The sequence below is a fragment of the Tasmannia lanceolata genome, unplaced genomic scaffold (assembly GCF_043159265.1).
Source record: "Tasmannia lanceolata isolate RefF3 unplaced genomic scaffold, GAP_Taslan_0.1 ptg000013l, whole genome shotgun sequence".
In the NCBI taxonomy this organism is placed as follows: Eukaryota; Viridiplantae; Streptophyta; class Magnoliopsida; order Canellales; family Winteraceae; genus Tasmannia; species Tasmannia lanceolata.
The window spans coordinates 44,321,940-44,338,572 of NW_027518690.1; the positions used below are offsets into that span (position 1 = coordinate 44,321,940).

The window sequence follows — 16,633 nt, forward strand, 5'->3', positions numbered from 1 at the left end:
TGGTATAGCCTCCAAAGAATTACGATGATGTTTGTCACTTTCACAAATTCAATTTTCATAATCAATGTTGCTGCTCAAATCAAGTAGCAGGAGCAACTTTTAATTTGTTATGAGCCCAAGCGATGGATTCAATGAGTGCATGGAGGGTCCTACCCTCGGTTTGGCAGAAGCAGGAGGTTGAATGGATGGTTGGACCATAAATCCTTGTGTCCTGCGCTCATAGACAAAAGGTTAAGGAGCTCCGGAGTTGGAACTCTGGGTCGACAAGTCAGACATAGGCAATAGAAAAAGAATTGAGCACAAAGAGAGCAGTGGCTGTCGGGTGTGCGCACCTGGGTGAGAAATAGAGGTGTTTCCATACCTTTGAAATTGAGTGGAGGGTTCCTTTTTATAGGTGGAGGTTCCTTGTTTTTGAGGTTAATGATGTGACAGTGACATGGCGCTGGTTTGATCACGGGTGTGGACGTCGGCACCGGTGTTGCACGGTCGACCAGAAATGACAGGTCCGAGGACTGATGGTGATTGGACTTTTGTACAGGCAGTGTGCCAGGGAGTTGGCAGGCGGCGTGTTAGTGGGTTGGAAGATGATGGAGACCTAGCATGCTCCCAGGTGGTGATGTGTCAGTGACTTGGCAAGTGATGGTGAAGGGTCGTATTGCTGTATAAGTCGTGATTAGTCCTCGGCCAACTAGTACTCGGTCAAGGTGCTCAACATTCAGCCAAGGTACTCAGCTCTTGGCCAAGGTACTCGGCTCTCGGACATGATTGGAGGTCAGTTGGATTTTACCCTGGCAATCAAATATCACTATCTTATAAAAATAACAAAAATACCCCAATCTCATTTCAAATTACCGAAATAGACCTATTTCATAGCAAATGACTAAAATTCTCATCTCATAGAAAATGAACAAAATACCCTCTTCTCATAAAAAATAACCAAAATACCTTATCTCAATTAAAATTGATGAAAATACCTACACTCATGAAAAAGACCCAAATACCCATATCTAGTAGAAAAAAACCAAAATAACCTCATCTTTCATTCACCCAGGGGACTAGGGGTATTTTGTTATTTTCCGTGAGATAGGGGTACTTTGATCATTTTTTATGAAATAAGGGAAATATTTCTCTCTTAGAAAAATAGGGATATTTTTTTATGAAATAGGGTCGTTTTCCTTATAAAAAAAAAGAAGTAAAATGATGTCATTTTCTCTTCCCCAGATATAAATTTGGTTGCCCTGCACTTTTTATTCTATTTTATTTGCTCGTTAGGATTTTTCAAATAATATCCTTTTAGGTCTGTTTAGTTGCCTTCCTCAAGTTGGAAAACTAGAGGAAATGACATGGCAGGAAGAACAGGAAAAGAAAGGAAACCAATAAAAAATAGAAAAAAGGCGACATCCCTGGGAAAATTATAAAATACCGTTTACATACTTCTTCGTCCTTCGACTGGTTCGGAAGAGGCTGTGACAAGTGGAAGGGGTGCGGCAAGCGTGCACATAGGAGAGAGGGAAATAATTGTTGACGGAAAGCTCATTTCTGTTGCTCAGCAATGGAACTCAATAAACGGAAATTCCCTCGCACGTCGGCTGAGAAAAATTACAAGTCAGCCAACACGTCATCGCCCTGGTTTTCGCAAAACCAACTAAACGACCTGTAAACTCATTTTGACAAAAAAGTGGTTTCACTTTCCACCTAATTTCTTCAGAAAAGAAATCAAGTGAAGAGGCCTTTGGCAATGCGGCAATGCTTGGTTGCACATACTCTTGGCAGCCGTCATGATTTTGAAGGAATTTTAGATATCTATCCTAATTGCGCCAATATTAATGCATTGAACTCGCAGGAGACTCATTGGCATGTCTCCTAGGTAATTACTACATATCTGTTGCTAGGGTGGAATTCTTATCCTCTCATAATAGATCTCCAACCGAATTATCCCCAAATAATGATTTTTTGCTTGAAAAATCTTAAGAATGATTCTTTTTCTCTTTGCTTTCTCTTCTCTCTCGATATTTATAATGACACCCGTTACCTATTACCTTTTTCTCCGAGTCCATGCCGAGCAACCAAACACCACTTACCACTATTATCCGAGGCAATTCTAGGCAAATCCAATCCTTGTCTCCCCCCTTCTAACCTCGTTGTCCATGCTGCACATCCCAAATCATGAGAAAAGAAAATAAATCCGATTTTTATTACTTTGTTTGTACTTGAAAAAATAAATTTATTTCACTCTCCTTGTCGTGTGAACTTCAACTAGGTTCCTCAATGTGGAAGGACAAAGGTAACGTTTTTGTCATAGTAATGAGGTGGGCCCACTTAACAAACCACCCACGTCATAAAAGGGAAACAAATCAAAGAGCAGGCCCCACAATTACCCACTGTAGGATAGGATCTCCACCTCACGACACCGCCAAAAGAAACGGACCCCACAAATAATCCCCACCGTACGATCTTCATCGGACGCTCCGACATTAACATACGTTTTCCCGGACTCCTCGTTCTTATCCTCTTACATTTTCCAAAACGGGCGCGCATTCCCATACAGATATCTGTCATCACACACATAATAAGTAAAGGGTGATGATAAATTCGCACCCCCTGAGGATAATTCGCACCCCTGTAACGTGATTTGGCGTCGAAAAGCGTTAAAGTCTGCCGCAATTCACGTAATCAGTGGTGCTAATTATCCTACATGGGGTGCGAATTTATCATCTCTCTAAATAAAGACGATCCATCCTCGATCGTCTAAACCTATAACAGAATTCTCAGAAACTTCTCTCCTTATCTGTTTCTATTCAATCTCTCTCCTCTCCTCCTTTGTCTACAAACCCTAAATAGCCATCGACTCACCTATATTTTTTCTCTTCTACAAAACCTTTAAATCTTTCACCCTTGAATTTATTCAAACCCTAAAGAAGCAAAAACAGAAAGAGAGAGAGAGATGGAGAAAGCGATTGAGAGGCAGAGAGTTCTTCTCCACCATCTTCGACCCTCTTCTTCTTCTTCTTCTTCTTCATCAGATCTTTCTGTGAGTTCTCTTTTCCTGATCTGTTGCTTTTTTGTTTCTTAATTACTGTTTTCTTAATGGATTTGTGTCTTTATAGTGTAAAATTTTGCTACTTTAAGAAAGAATTTGTGGGTTTAGGGTTAGGGTTTGCTTTTCTTTGAGGGAGATTTGAATTTTGTTAGGGTTTAGGAAGAGGGTGATTGGAATTTGGGGTGTTTTCAGCTTGCTTTAGCTTTTATTCTTTTTTTATTATTATTAATTTAATTTACGTGTTGTGCAATTGACATGGAGATCCGAATTAGGGTTGTGTTTTCTGGTTTGGATTTGAGAGTTTTGGGTTTTTCTGTGGAGTATGAGAGGAGGGAATTTGATTTGGGAATCTGGGTTTTCTTTTTGTAAATCTGACTTTTGCCTTCTTTTTTTTGATTTGTTCTGAAAGGCTTCCATCTGTTTGGCTGGGGATAGCGCCGCGTATCAGAGGAATGCTTCTTTTGGAGATGATGTTGTGATTGTGGCGTAAGTTATTCTCTCTGTTCCAAAGGGCACCCTCGGTTGAAAGTTATGTGGATATCATGGTGTTTGTTGATCTGTTGTTTAATTGGGTTATCTGTACTATATATAAAAAAAAGAAAAGTTGGGTGCTCATGTACTATGTAAATATAATTTTTTATAGCTATATATATATATATATATATATATATATATATATTTATAAATGAAAATTTCTTGGTAGCCATTAAATTATTTACCTTTTTAAGCTTGGCTCTGTTTGTATCTCCACATCGAATTCATTCGTATAAAAGGATGTATTATTTTTTCATGATCACTGTTACATGGATTCTTCTAATTGGGAGAAGAATCCATGTCTGACACGTCTCGGATTTCAATGCTTCAAGATTCTCTAAGACAATTCTAGATCTCTTTTATCTGTTGTTTCTAATTCTAACTACTTCCACCACAACTTCACACTTACCACATGTTAGGAGTTTTACCCATCCCAATCTATTAAACTATTCAATATATATTACTTGTTATAACCATACTACTATGTTCAAAAATGTAATTTGAGAATTGATTAAAATATTTGGGCATTTTTTCTTGTTGCACAGCGCATACCGGACTGCACTTTGCAAGTCGAAACGTGGGGGTTTCAAGGATACACACCCTGATGACCTGCTTGCACCTGTTCTCAAGGTCTGATATATTTTATTTTCTCAGCATATAATTTGATTCATTTGAAATTTGAATTTGGTTTTTCAACATATCATCCTTGTGCCAAAAGGGAAAGCCTGGATGTAATTTTCACTTCTGTTGAATCCGGGAGGAATGTGAAATGTAAAATATGATACGTCGGTACTTCAAAATGGGTAAAATATTTATTTTATGTCCAAATCTTAATCTTCATATTAAGTGTTTAAGCTCTGCTTAGTTTAATCAATATTGCATCTGTCCATGTCAGTATCAAAAGGTGTAATTTGTAAACAACTTGGTTCATTGACCTTGCTCTTATGTTGTTCATTTTTCACATTGATGAATGTTAACTGTAGGCGGTGATAGAAAAAACTAATGTGAACCCAAATGAGGTTGGGGACATTGTTGTGGGCACAGTCTTGGCACCGGGCTCTCAAAGAGCAAGTGAATGCAGGATGGCTGCATTCTATGCTGGTTTCCCCGGTATTATTTCTTTTGTTCTTGTACTGTTTGGGAAATTTTGCTTTCCTTTCAAGTTTTATCTTTTGTAATTACAAAATTTATCTGGATATCATAGAAACCGTGCCTGTTAGAACTGTCAACCGGCAATGCTCATCTGGTCTTCAGGCAGTTGCCGATGTTGCTGCCGCCATTAAAGCTGGATTTTATGACATAGGTACGAGTGGAACTTACTTATAGGATCTGTTGTGGTTACATTGCGCGTGAATTTGCGGAGTTACCTATTTTATCTCTTCATACAGGCATTGGAGCTGGATTGGAGTCAATGACGGCAAATCCAATGGCTTGGGAAGGGTCAATAAATCCCAAAGTATGTTCTCACCGGATTCCATACCTCACAAAATCTTTCGTGGCTCTTACAAAGTATTTCTCAATGTCGTATTTGTGCACTAACAAGATTCTTTGTTAATGTTCCAGGTAAAGGCCTTCCAACAAGCTCAAGATTGTCTTCTGCCTATGGGTATTACTTCTGAAAATGTTGCGCATCGTTATGGTGTGACACGACAAGTGCAAGATCAAGCTGCTGTGAGTTTTGAACATATGGAGTTCATCATTTGATGTCCAATATAGCTGTTTGTGTTAATAATAATGTCTTGAAACACATGGTCAGGTTACATCTCACAAGCGGGCTGCTGCAGCTACTGCGTCTGGTAAATTCAAGGACGAAATAATCGCTGTGGCCACAAAGGTGAAACTAATGCAGTGCCATCCTAGTAGTCCTAAGTTCATTTTATTCTTATTGGCTTTTGCCGTGATGCTACAAGCTATATCAAGAAAGAGATGGTTAGGGTTGCAACTCGGGTTGGGTGGGCCGGGTTTTCCATAACCCTACTCAACCCAAGAAATTATCTCGGGTCAGGTTGGAAAACCCGAGATTCATAAACCCTACCCTACCCAAGATAGTTTCTCGGGTCGGGTTTTTAATGTTATAGATTACTATAGTGATTCATTTCAAAGATTGTAGAAACCAACAAATCTTCACACCAAAAGCTCTAAATTTAAGTTGTCAAATGCATAAATCTAAGAAGAAAAGTACTTTTGCACATCACGAACCTGACAACTTAGTGAAAAAAATTATATCAAATATACTTGAAAATAATTTGGCATGTTCTTTAGGAAAATCATAGCACACCTAAAAGAGTAGGGCCGGGTTTTGGGTTTTCTTTCTTAAAACCCGACCCGACCCGAGATTGAGTTAGGTTTTTCAACCTCAAACCCGACCCAACCCATGACCCATGATTTCTAAACCCGACCCATGTTATTTTTTGGGTCGGGTTGGGTCGATGTGGGTCGGGTAAAATCTGACCCAAGTTGCAACCTTAGATACGGTCTTTGAACTTGACAACTTAGTGAAAAAAATTATATCAAATATACTTGAAAATAATTTGGCATGTTCTTTAAGAAAATCATAGCACACCTATAAGAGTCGGGCCGGGTTTCGGGTTTTCTTTCTTAAAACCCGACCTGACCCGAGATTGAGTTAGGTTTTTCAACCTCAAACCGACCCAACCCATGACCCATGATTTCTAAACCCGACCCATGTTATTTACTTATTTTTCGGGTCGGGTCGGGTCGGGTCGATGTGGGTGGGTCGGGTAAAACCCAACCCAAGTTGCAACATTAGATGTGGTCTTTATTTCAGACCTGATGTTTGTTCCATTTATAAAGATTGTAGACCCAAAAACTGGAGAGGAGAAGAATGTAACAATTTCTGTGGATGATGGAATTCGAGCAAGCACAACATTGGCAGATCTAGCAAAGCTCAAGCCTGTATTTAAGAAGGATGGAACCACCACTGCTGGTACTCAATAATCTTCTACATGTCTAGTGTCTTGATGGTGCAATCAATCAATCAGCTGCCCCTATGCATATATTTTAAATGAGATCTTTGTTGCATGCTTTTCTAGGGAATTCTAGCCAACTGAGTGATGGTGCTGGAGCAGTCCTCCTTATGAGGAGAGCCGTGGCAATGCAAAAAGGACTTCCCATTCTCGGTGTATTCAGGTATGTTATTTCCTTCGTAATTAAATGTTTGATTTGTGTCACTCCAGGCAGTCTAGGTTTATATAAGTGCCTATTGCAACAGATCTGCCTGCTGAATCAAATCTTTTACGATGGATGTTCCACCTTGGCCTTTTTTGTGTTGTTCATTGCTCCAGTAGCTAACTCTCAACAGGCCTCTGGGATGGATATGATACATTTGATGTCTTTCCGTTGATTTTTTTGATGTAGCAAATACTGAAGTGAAGCAAACTAAAAAAAATTAAAAATATGATTTGAAAAGAGAAAAAATGATTGGCATAAGCTTTAGAACTGCTTGTATAGTCTCTACTAGCAAAAACATAATAATGATGTAGCCCTCTTCTTAGTTCTGCCAACTCCAAGAGGAAGGGTACGTAGTGGGGAACTCCTCCATAGAGCATCCCAAAAGACCAGCTAATTTGTGCTTCTCTGCCTAGGTGAATGCCTAACAATTTAGATTTATTCAAATTCGATCTTTGGCCATTTACCACTTCATACCATCGCAAAATAGATTTGAGATTTACGATCTTATCGTCATCTTCCCTATGCCGCTTTGTCTTAGTTTATTCGCAACTCTTAGCCTCTTTCTTCTTATTCAAGATGGCTTGACCGCGGGCTTTCCAATTCTCATTTACTTTCTGGCTTGACTTCTGAAGCTGGCTTTCCACTGTCTGCTATTCCTTTCCTCTAATTCAATATCCCCCTTTCCCTCTATGGCATACTTGCTCGGGACTCGACTGCGCTAAGCCTTAGGGACTAAATAGGAGCCTCGCTTTGGATAATTCCGTGAGAATGAGAAATAGTGCTCATCCGTAGCTTGGTTCCTGACTTGAGGAGTGAAAGGGTTGCAAAGGTCAAGCGTTCCGAAAGAAGCTTATGCCACCGGCGACCGGCGACCGGCCTCGCATCGCATTAGCTAAAGGCACTACTGGGGGAGGGTTTTGAGATCAACTCTCTTATAGGCCAGGAAAATACTGAGCTACTCCACAACATCACGATTACGATAAAAGAGGAGTTTCCATTTGGACTAGACTCAGGGCTAGGCCCAATAGCTAGGTTAGCAGCTTAGGTTACAGTTGTTAATAAGGGGAAGCATAATACAAAGACAGTTGTTAATAAGGAAACAGAATACAAAGAAGACTCTTACTAAAGATCAACGCGTCATCGGCAAACTGATGGTGTGACACTTCCAACTCCTGATCTCCCTAGTGAAAGCCTTCTATAAGCCTTCTATCAGCCCAATATCGCTTCCTTTGTCTAGCATGGTGCTCAAAGATTCCGCTATAACTACAGAAAAAATGGGGAAAGAGGATCACCTCGTCTCAAGCCATGTGAAGACTTGAAAAAACCCATGGGAGGGCCATTTAATAGAATAGAGAACCAGGTAGAGGATACACATCTCATCATCCAAGCATGCAACCTAGTTCAAAATTCGGTTCTACCTAACAAGTAATCCAAGCAATCCCATTCCACTATGTCATGGGCCTTTTCCATATCCAACTTGCAAACCACCTAGTTCTAAATTCTATTCTACCTAACAAGTAATCCAAGCAATCCCATTCCACTCTGTCATGGGCCTTTTCCATATCCAACTTGCAAACCACTCCTTTTCTTACCGACTTGGCATAAAGATTCACCATCTCATTAGCTATGAGGGCACTGTCTAGAATTTGACACCAAGGACAAAAGCAGATTGATTGATTGATATCACCTTACGGAGCACTTTCTTCAATCTATCCACCAAGACTTTGGCTAGCACTTTGTAAAGACATCCGACCACGATGATCGGCCTAAAGTCAGTAATTTTGACAACCCCTTTGGGAATGAGCACTTGGCACCTGTGCTCTTATCCAACACCAATCCATCATAAATCTCATTAAAGAAGGCACAAATGTCACCTTAATTGAATCCCAACAATGTTGAAAGAAAGCTAAACAGAATCCATTTGGCCAGAAGCGCGATCCCTTCTTATTAAACCAAACAAATCAGTCGTGATTTCGTCTTCATCTACAGGCTTCTCTAAGGATTTTCTATCCTGCTCATCTATTGACTTAAATGACACTCCTTCTGGCCTTGGTCGTTCTCCTACTTCTGAATCATAGAACGCTTGATAGAAGTTGACTGTTTCATTAATGATAGATTCCTTATCCTCATATCTGGTACCAGCCACTTGAATGGTGCTTATCCATTTCCCTGTTCTTCTGGTACTTTTGATCCCATGAAACTAGGCCGTGTTCTTGTCTCTACTTCCTCTTTAGTCCATTCGTTTAGCTTGCATTTGATGTACCGCAACTTCTTGTGAATTATTACATTGGCTGCTCCCGAGGCAAAAACCTCATTCTGCATTTGGGGGATTTCGGATTTCAACCCGACCCAACCCGAGTAACCCATTTTTCCAACCCAACCCGATTTCCAACCTGACTGGACCTCAACCCGACCCAACCCGAGTAACCCATTTTTCCAACCCAACCCGATTTCCAACCTGACTGGACCCAACCCGACCCAACCCAATTTGTAATTTCCTCAACCTGACCCGACCCAACCCGATTTCACCATTTGTTTGATTTCTCCATTTTATTTTTTTATTTCCATCTCATCCTAGTCATTAGATGTTCCCCAACAAGAGGGTTAATTAGGACAACTTTCACCAAGTTTTTTTATTTCTTTCTAGATTTGAGTTATACAATGACAAAACAAACATAGAAGTAAAATTTTTATACATATCGGAATTGGAAATCGGGTTTCGGGTCAGGTCGGGTTGGCGGACACCCCAACCCGATTTCCAATTCGGGTTGATTTTTCCCAACCCAACCCGATTTTTGAAAAAACTTAACCCAACCCAACTCAAATTCGGGTTGAACCCTTCCGGTTCGGGTTGAACCCGACCCAAGTTGCACCCCTAATGTGTGTGTGTGGGTGGTGGGATGGGGGGGCTGCTAAGACTCTAGGCGGAGATCAAGAACTATAGGGGAGTGATCCGATATGGTTTTGGGTAATGAAAAGTAATGGAAATCAGGGTTCCCATTCAACCAGCCTGGACATATCAGAAATCTGTGTAAACGACTCATGCTCTGGTTTCTTACCCATTTATTCTGCGCTCGTCTACAAGCTCACGTCTGTTTATGAAATCAGAGAAGGCTTCCATGTAGGGGCATTCCTAGTACTTCCCAACCACTTGTCTATGAATATAATGACATTAAAATCTCCTCTAATGCACCAAAGATAAGGCCTCTTCCTCCTGACATCATCAAGCTCTTCCCAAAACTGGGGCGATCTGCGGCCAGATTTGGCCCATAAACACTTGTGATGGTCCAAACCGATCCATCATTACTTTTTCTTAAAACCACTGTTACAGAGAAAGATGCCTGGATCTCATGAACTAGGTCGAATGTCGAACTATCCCAAATTACCAAAATGCCTCCCACTAAGCCCACTGCATTAGGAGCAGCAAAATCCCAGCTGACTCTACAAACCATTTCTCTGATGACCACTCTCCTCATTTCGTCAATCTTTGTTTCCTGAATGCATACAATTTGATGTTTTAGGGAAGAGACCCATTGTTTAACCAGGACATTCAAGTCTCTTCCTCATTTAAAAGGATCTTCATGAGATACTTTATTTAAGTGACTAATTGCACATATCAGTGAAAACTTATCCATTTGTCGCACTTCTTTTTTAGTGTATATGTAGTGTCGTGTTTATGTAGTTAGGTTCAATTGACATGTAATGCTCAAAATAGAACCTCGTCATTGCAGCCATGAAAAACGCACAAAATAGAAGATTTTAATGCTCTGAACCACTTGATGTGCCATGTTAGGAGTAGAAATAAAACCCGACAGAAAGTAAGTGATAAATTGCTCTGAACCACTTGATACGTCTTGTTAAGAGAAGAAATAAAACCAAACAGAAAATTATGAAGTTAAAAAGTGATAAATAGAGTGAGCAGTACCTGGTATGGGCTGTTTGTCCAGTAGGAATAAGGGAATTGACACTCCTTCAAGCAGGAAACAATTCAGAAAAAATCTCAGAAATTATTGCTTAATTCTTCTTCAAATTCGTTCCTTAGGCAACATACATTCATTGAGTGCTGTTAAATCCACTTAAACACGAAGTAAACTCCTTTTCTAAGACAAATTCAACTCCTAAATTGACTGGAATCCTTGCTGAAAATAAAATCTAGGAATGCACTCCTGAAAACAGTCAACAAACAATTTCATACTAACCTTTACTCAATTTCCTCCATGATTCAATTGAAAATCATGATAAATCAGCATTTTAGGGTTCCCCAACTTCAATTGTCAGTTAACTGCTCTGTGGGCCTTTGGACCCACTGTAATCTCATCAGTGTCTAATGGGATAATAGATGTTACCATCATTGGTAATGGCGATATTTATCTTTTTTCTGCCACAAATACCTTGCAAGGGAGGAATGGGTCCCATGCACATCACACTTGCTTCAAAATCCTCTGGTGGTACTTGTGTAGGAGCTTTGCTGCTGTTGGAGTGGATCCTGCAGTCATGGGAGTTGGACCAGCTGTTGCAATTCCTGCTGCAGTGAAGTCTGCTGGTCTTGAAATTAATGATGTCGATCTCTTTGAGATCAATGAGGTAATAGCTCCAACAGGATTGTTCTAATTTTTTTTATCTCTTTTTTTAATGGTAAAAATTTCATTAAATCAAGAGGAAGACCGAGTTGGTCCACCCAAATGAAACACTGGAGGATCTATTTTTTTACTAATTTTTTTTATCTCCTTGAACTAAAGTTTAAGTTTTTTATTGTTTGCAATTTCATCGCTCAATTTGTAGGCATTTGCATCCCAATTTGTATATTGCTCCAAGAAACTGGACCTTGATCCAGAAAAGGTGAATGTTAATGGAGGTGCAATGGCTCTTGGGCATCCTTTGGGCGCAACAGGTATTTGTAATAACTGATTCCAATTTATAATGGCAATATACCTATAATTTGATATGCTTCCAGTTATTATCACTACGAAAAGTAATACTTGCTACTGTTAACCTTGTTGAATAATGATGGTTGAGGATTGGTATTTGCATGGTCGGATCTCTATGTTTTCCATTTATTTTTTTCTTTTCTTTTTTTTCTTTTGAGAGGTATTTTTTTGTATATGTTTTTACCACTTATGTTTACAGGAAAAAAAAAGGTAATTTTCCGGTGCACCACCTAGGGTTTGATCCTTAGAGGCCAAATGGTAACATTTCTACCAAATAGAACAAGGTTGGGTGGTAAAAAAGAAAGAAGAGAGAGAGGTTATTTTGCCTGTAGTTTGTTGAGAGTGTGTGCCATAACATAAAATGGATGACCAGGGTTCAGCCGAGCTTTAATTGGAATATTTCAATACATACTTCTAGTTCCTTCATTTCTAGGCATTAATGAAATAAATCAGGTTTGAATCTTCAAGAGCTGAAAATTTCTTTGCCAAATATTTGCAGACATTCACCTAGTTAACACCAAGTTGGTCGTTGTTTCTTGCGAGCTTTTTTAACTTCATTTGTGGACTCACGTAAGCTGGGTCTAGATTTATATTGCTCTCTCTTCTCCCCTCCCATTGTCACACTAGCTCCCATGTAGATGAGACTGTTGAAATCAATTGAGTTGCTATATCTTCTGAAAGGACTGGTTGTTTGTTTCTTGAACTCATGCAAATTGAAATTCTGTGAAAAATAAGAATTAACACAAATGAAAGAAGCATAAAAGAAGTAATAAAACCAGTAAATGGGCATCTAATTAGTCAGCACAAGGTTTGGTGCTCATATCAGGGTAAGAACTTTTGGGGGCATCCTAATCTAACTCTGCATCTTAACTAATGCCATACCATGTTGTAGCTTCTTTTCGATATGAGAAGCATTTTAAATTAATTGATAAGAGGTTGAACTTTATAGCAGGTATCATATCTCCGAGACTCCTACAGCCATGAATAGTACACTGTATGTAGATTAAAAATATTACTTTTGGGTCCAAATTAATGGCTTAATGAAATTTTATAGAATGGTGTAGAACGAAAAGTATAAAATGCCAAGGAGAAGACTGGATTCATTGTCTCCAACTTTCATTTCTTAAGCAGTTTTTGTGTGTATTTCATTAGAGACCTCATATTTGATAATTGGAGGACCCCATGACACTGTCATGTAGTAAAACTATGTTGCTTGTCAAGCTTCAAAATCAAAATAGTGACTGATTTATAGACTTGTGGAAAGAATTTTGTTATCGGAAAATGCTGCATACTCAGAAGTGATATGCTTTGCTGTTGAATAATGTTGTTTCTCCATGTTGGTACCACTAGGCCCTAGTGGTAGTGGGGTTTATTTCTGTTTATTTTCTAAATTCCTATTAATTTTCTTTATGCGTTCATTAGTCAATAATAAAAAATAATATAAAGTAGTGTTTTCTTCTAAAAGTAGTTGTAGCATTTTCTGATCTTTCATCTTAAATATCCACCATGTCCATGGATTTCCATAAGCTTCCATCATTTTTACAAGATTTCCATCGGCTTCCATTAGCTTCCACTTTTGTGGGGACTGAAGATTGTTTCCTTGTCGGTGAGAGGGTCGGTCGGATGATCCACCCAGTCCACCCAAACTTAAGAAAACGTTTTGATACACTAACGTTTTCTTCTAAAAGTAGTACTCACATTTTCTGTTCTAATCTTTCATCTTAAATTTCCACCACTTCCATGGATTGGCTTCCATCATTTTACAAGATTTCCACCGACTTCCATAAACTTCCACTTTTGGGGGGACCGAAGTTTGATTCCTTCCGGGTGAGAGGGTCGGATGGTCCACCCTAACCACCCATATACTTGAGAAAACAATTTTTATTAGGTGGGGGTGGACCAACCAAAGTTACCAGATGTGCCTCTGGAAAGTGGGAAGCATGCTTCTGTGTAAACATAGAGCTGCCTAAAAATTGGGAAAGCATGTTTCCCCGCGTCCACTCTTTGCACCGCATCCATTTAAGTAAGATTTACATGAAATGTGGTATTTACATGCAAAGTCATTTAAGTAAGATTTACATGTGAATAGGTAAATACCCTCCATTTGGATTTATTAAAAATATTTCCGAGGCCCAAATCTAAAAGGATAAAATGTCAACTTTCCATTTCTAATACAAAATCTGACATTTTTTTGGTCATTCTGGCCGGATCAAAATCTTAACTTCCAAACAATGTGGTATTTTTCCAATTTTAAAAATTCACAATTTCTATCACATCCAAACATTATTAAATCCCAAAAGTCCGGTAAAATATCTCATAATTTGGTCTCTAAATTTTTTCATCTGCTAAGGCAATGGTCAACACAGGCATTTCATTCAAATTATATAGATTTGCATGTGGAGATTCAACTGAGTGTCTAGTGTGGCCAAGTGAAGATTTGTTCTTGGATATACAATGAGGTTTATTCCTTGTTATTCATAATTCCATATACAATAATAGGATGACCAGTCATTTCCTTGACTCCTCACATATATGTTTTCTGTATAGGGATTTCATTTATAATTTCAATCTGTAGTTTATCAACAATTTTTAGACACTCCTTTACTTTCTGTATGTGTAGGAAACAAGTGATGTGAATTGTCACCAATACTTTCAAGTAGGTTTAAAACTGTATACTTGTTTAGTGTTTACTGCTTGGGGTGACCTCTTCCTCTTATTGGTTCAAACTTCAAAGTCCATATCATCTAGCAAAAGAGGGCCATTAGGGAGTAGTGTCTTCCTTATCTGCAGCCGAGTCGATTCATTGACTCCTGCATTTAATATCTTTGTAGGCTTCTCTTTAAACTTCCACTTGGACATGATAGAGTATTTTGCTTTCACCAACCAGACGACAACTCGAAATGATCAGATGAAACCATGAAACGATCGGACAATGAATAGTTGTGTGTCACTTTCCAAGGTTATATCTCCTAATGTATCTTGTGTATTGTTCAAAGGTCTATCGTTGAAGAATAGTACGTGTCCAAAAGTTGGATGGCTACAGACTTAATCGAATGGAAACTGAGAAATATTATCCGGAATGACTTTTTATTATTGCAAAATTGTTTTGCAAATATTCAAAAAATAAAATAAAAAATTGTTTCTCATTCCAGGTTAGTGTTTGTCTATATTGAAGGTACTCTGTCTGTTGTTTGAGGGTAGCGTCTATACAATTCCAGGTACTGTGCCACTGGCCGTCAAATGTCAAAATCCTACAATGGCGACTAGTGAGACACTTAGGAGTTCGCATCCCGATGTACTTTTAAAAAAAAACTCCAGTGCACGTGTTCTTCCAGGGTAGTGTCTCTATCCTTCTAAGGTAGTGCAAGACTAGGGTTTTGGATGTATCTTCAATGGGTGTCGTCTTTCTAACAGTGACATGTTTCCCTTTGTTGTTCCAGTATACTCCGCTTCATTTCTACATATTACGAAAGGTGCAGGGGACCATAAATGGTTAGGCATCCTTGATTGTTTCCATGCATACATCTCCAGGGGTATCTTGGGGGCTCCAGAGGCCTATGCAATTGGCATTTTTGGCCTTGTAATTTTGAGGCTTGTCTTATTACATCCTGAAAAGCTTTTGACATCATATACAATTAATCACACGTCAAGTCTAATCAGTTAGAGCAGGGTTGAGGAGAGTTATCCAGATAATAACGTTAAATATTCATAGAACTTCCATGGCCATGTTTTTCTAACTGCCTTACTGGAAACTTCTCCATCTGGGTATGGTGATTTGGTTTGGAGTACAGTTAAAGACACTTCTTGAAGACAACCTTGCTGTTGTTTCTTGTCACAGGTGCCCGTTGTGTGGCAACACTGCTACATGAGATGCGACGCCGGGGCAAGGATTGCCGATTTGGAGTGATATCTATGTGCATAGGTGAGTCTCTCTCGCCCGTACACACACACACATAGGGTTAGTAGGGGATATTTGACAACTTATCCAAATGCTTTATATCTTTGACAGGCACGGGGATGGGCGCTGCTGCTGTTTTCGAAAGAGGTGATTGCGTAGATGATTTGAGCAATGCCAGGAAGATCCAACCAAACAACTTCCTTTCGAAGGACGCACTATAAACTTTCTATCCCTCCATCAATCCCCCAATGTATTTCCCAGGTTGCTGGACTTGAATAAACGACGATGGAATAAATTAAAGTGGGTGATATTAGGCCTCTTTTTTTTCTTCTTAATTTTAAATTTGAGTGTAAACTTATATCAATCATCATGATTGAAGTACGTGTTGTTGGTTTACTTGATCTAGCTTAAAGCATAAGGTATGCAAAACTGGCCTCACCTTGCTCCTTTTGAGAATATTTTAACTTTTCTTGCATGGTGTGTGGAGCAACAGGAAATAAATCAATGTACACAAGGGGGGATTTCTAAATGGCATGTACCCGAGTGGGCTTTGATTATGTCTACACAGATTGGACCAGTATCAAAAGCATTTTAGGGTTTTAAAGTTGCATCTATAATTGAGAAAGAATAAGCAGGATCAATGGTGATGATCAATCTTATAGTTACACATGGGGACATGTATGTGCAAATGTGCAATCAATACTGTTGAACTTGTAGAACATCATGAGTCAATTAACATTATCTTCGTCCGATATCAGACATCAAATCAATGGTTTAGCCGCTGTTGGTGGAACCCTAAAAGCGGCTTGATGGATGGCAGACCTAAGATCATCAGATCAAGGTGTCTTTTTCACTGTCTTTTTTGCATTTTCCTCTAAAGTAGTTAGAGTCTACATTTTGGTCAGGGACTAGAGATCCTTAGAAACGAGCCTAACGTGTCTTTTTCATTGTCTTCTTTGCATTTTCCTCCTAAGTAGTTAATCAAACAAAGCGCATTTCCCTCACCATCCGATTTTGATTTGATGGCGTTGGATTTACTCT

General features: G+C 39.1%; 1 protein-coding gene across 1 annotated transcript; it reads left to right on the forward strand.

The window, feature by feature from the left end:
* The first annotated feature begins 2,733 nt into the window (after positions 1-2,733).
* Positions 2,734-16,050, forward strand: LOC143890213 (3-ketoacyl-CoA thiolase 2, peroxisomal). Its single transcript, XM_077394807.1, has 14 exons — positions 2,734-3,031; positions 3,450-3,526; positions 4,120-4,204; positions 4,558-4,684; positions 4,779-4,877; positions 4,963-5,030; positions 5,138-5,245; positions 5,331-5,408; positions 6,389-6,521; positions 6,628-6,724; positions 11,227-11,350; positions 11,549-11,657; positions 15,533-15,616; positions 15,704-16,050. The coding sequence occupies exons 1-14, from the start codon at positions 2,945-2,947 to the stop codon at positions 15,811-15,813; spliced, it is 1,386 nt and encodes a 461-aa protein (XP_077250922.1). The 5' UTR covers positions 2,734-2,944; the 3' UTR covers positions 15,814-16,050.
* Positions 16,051-16,633: the final 583 nt, after the last annotated feature.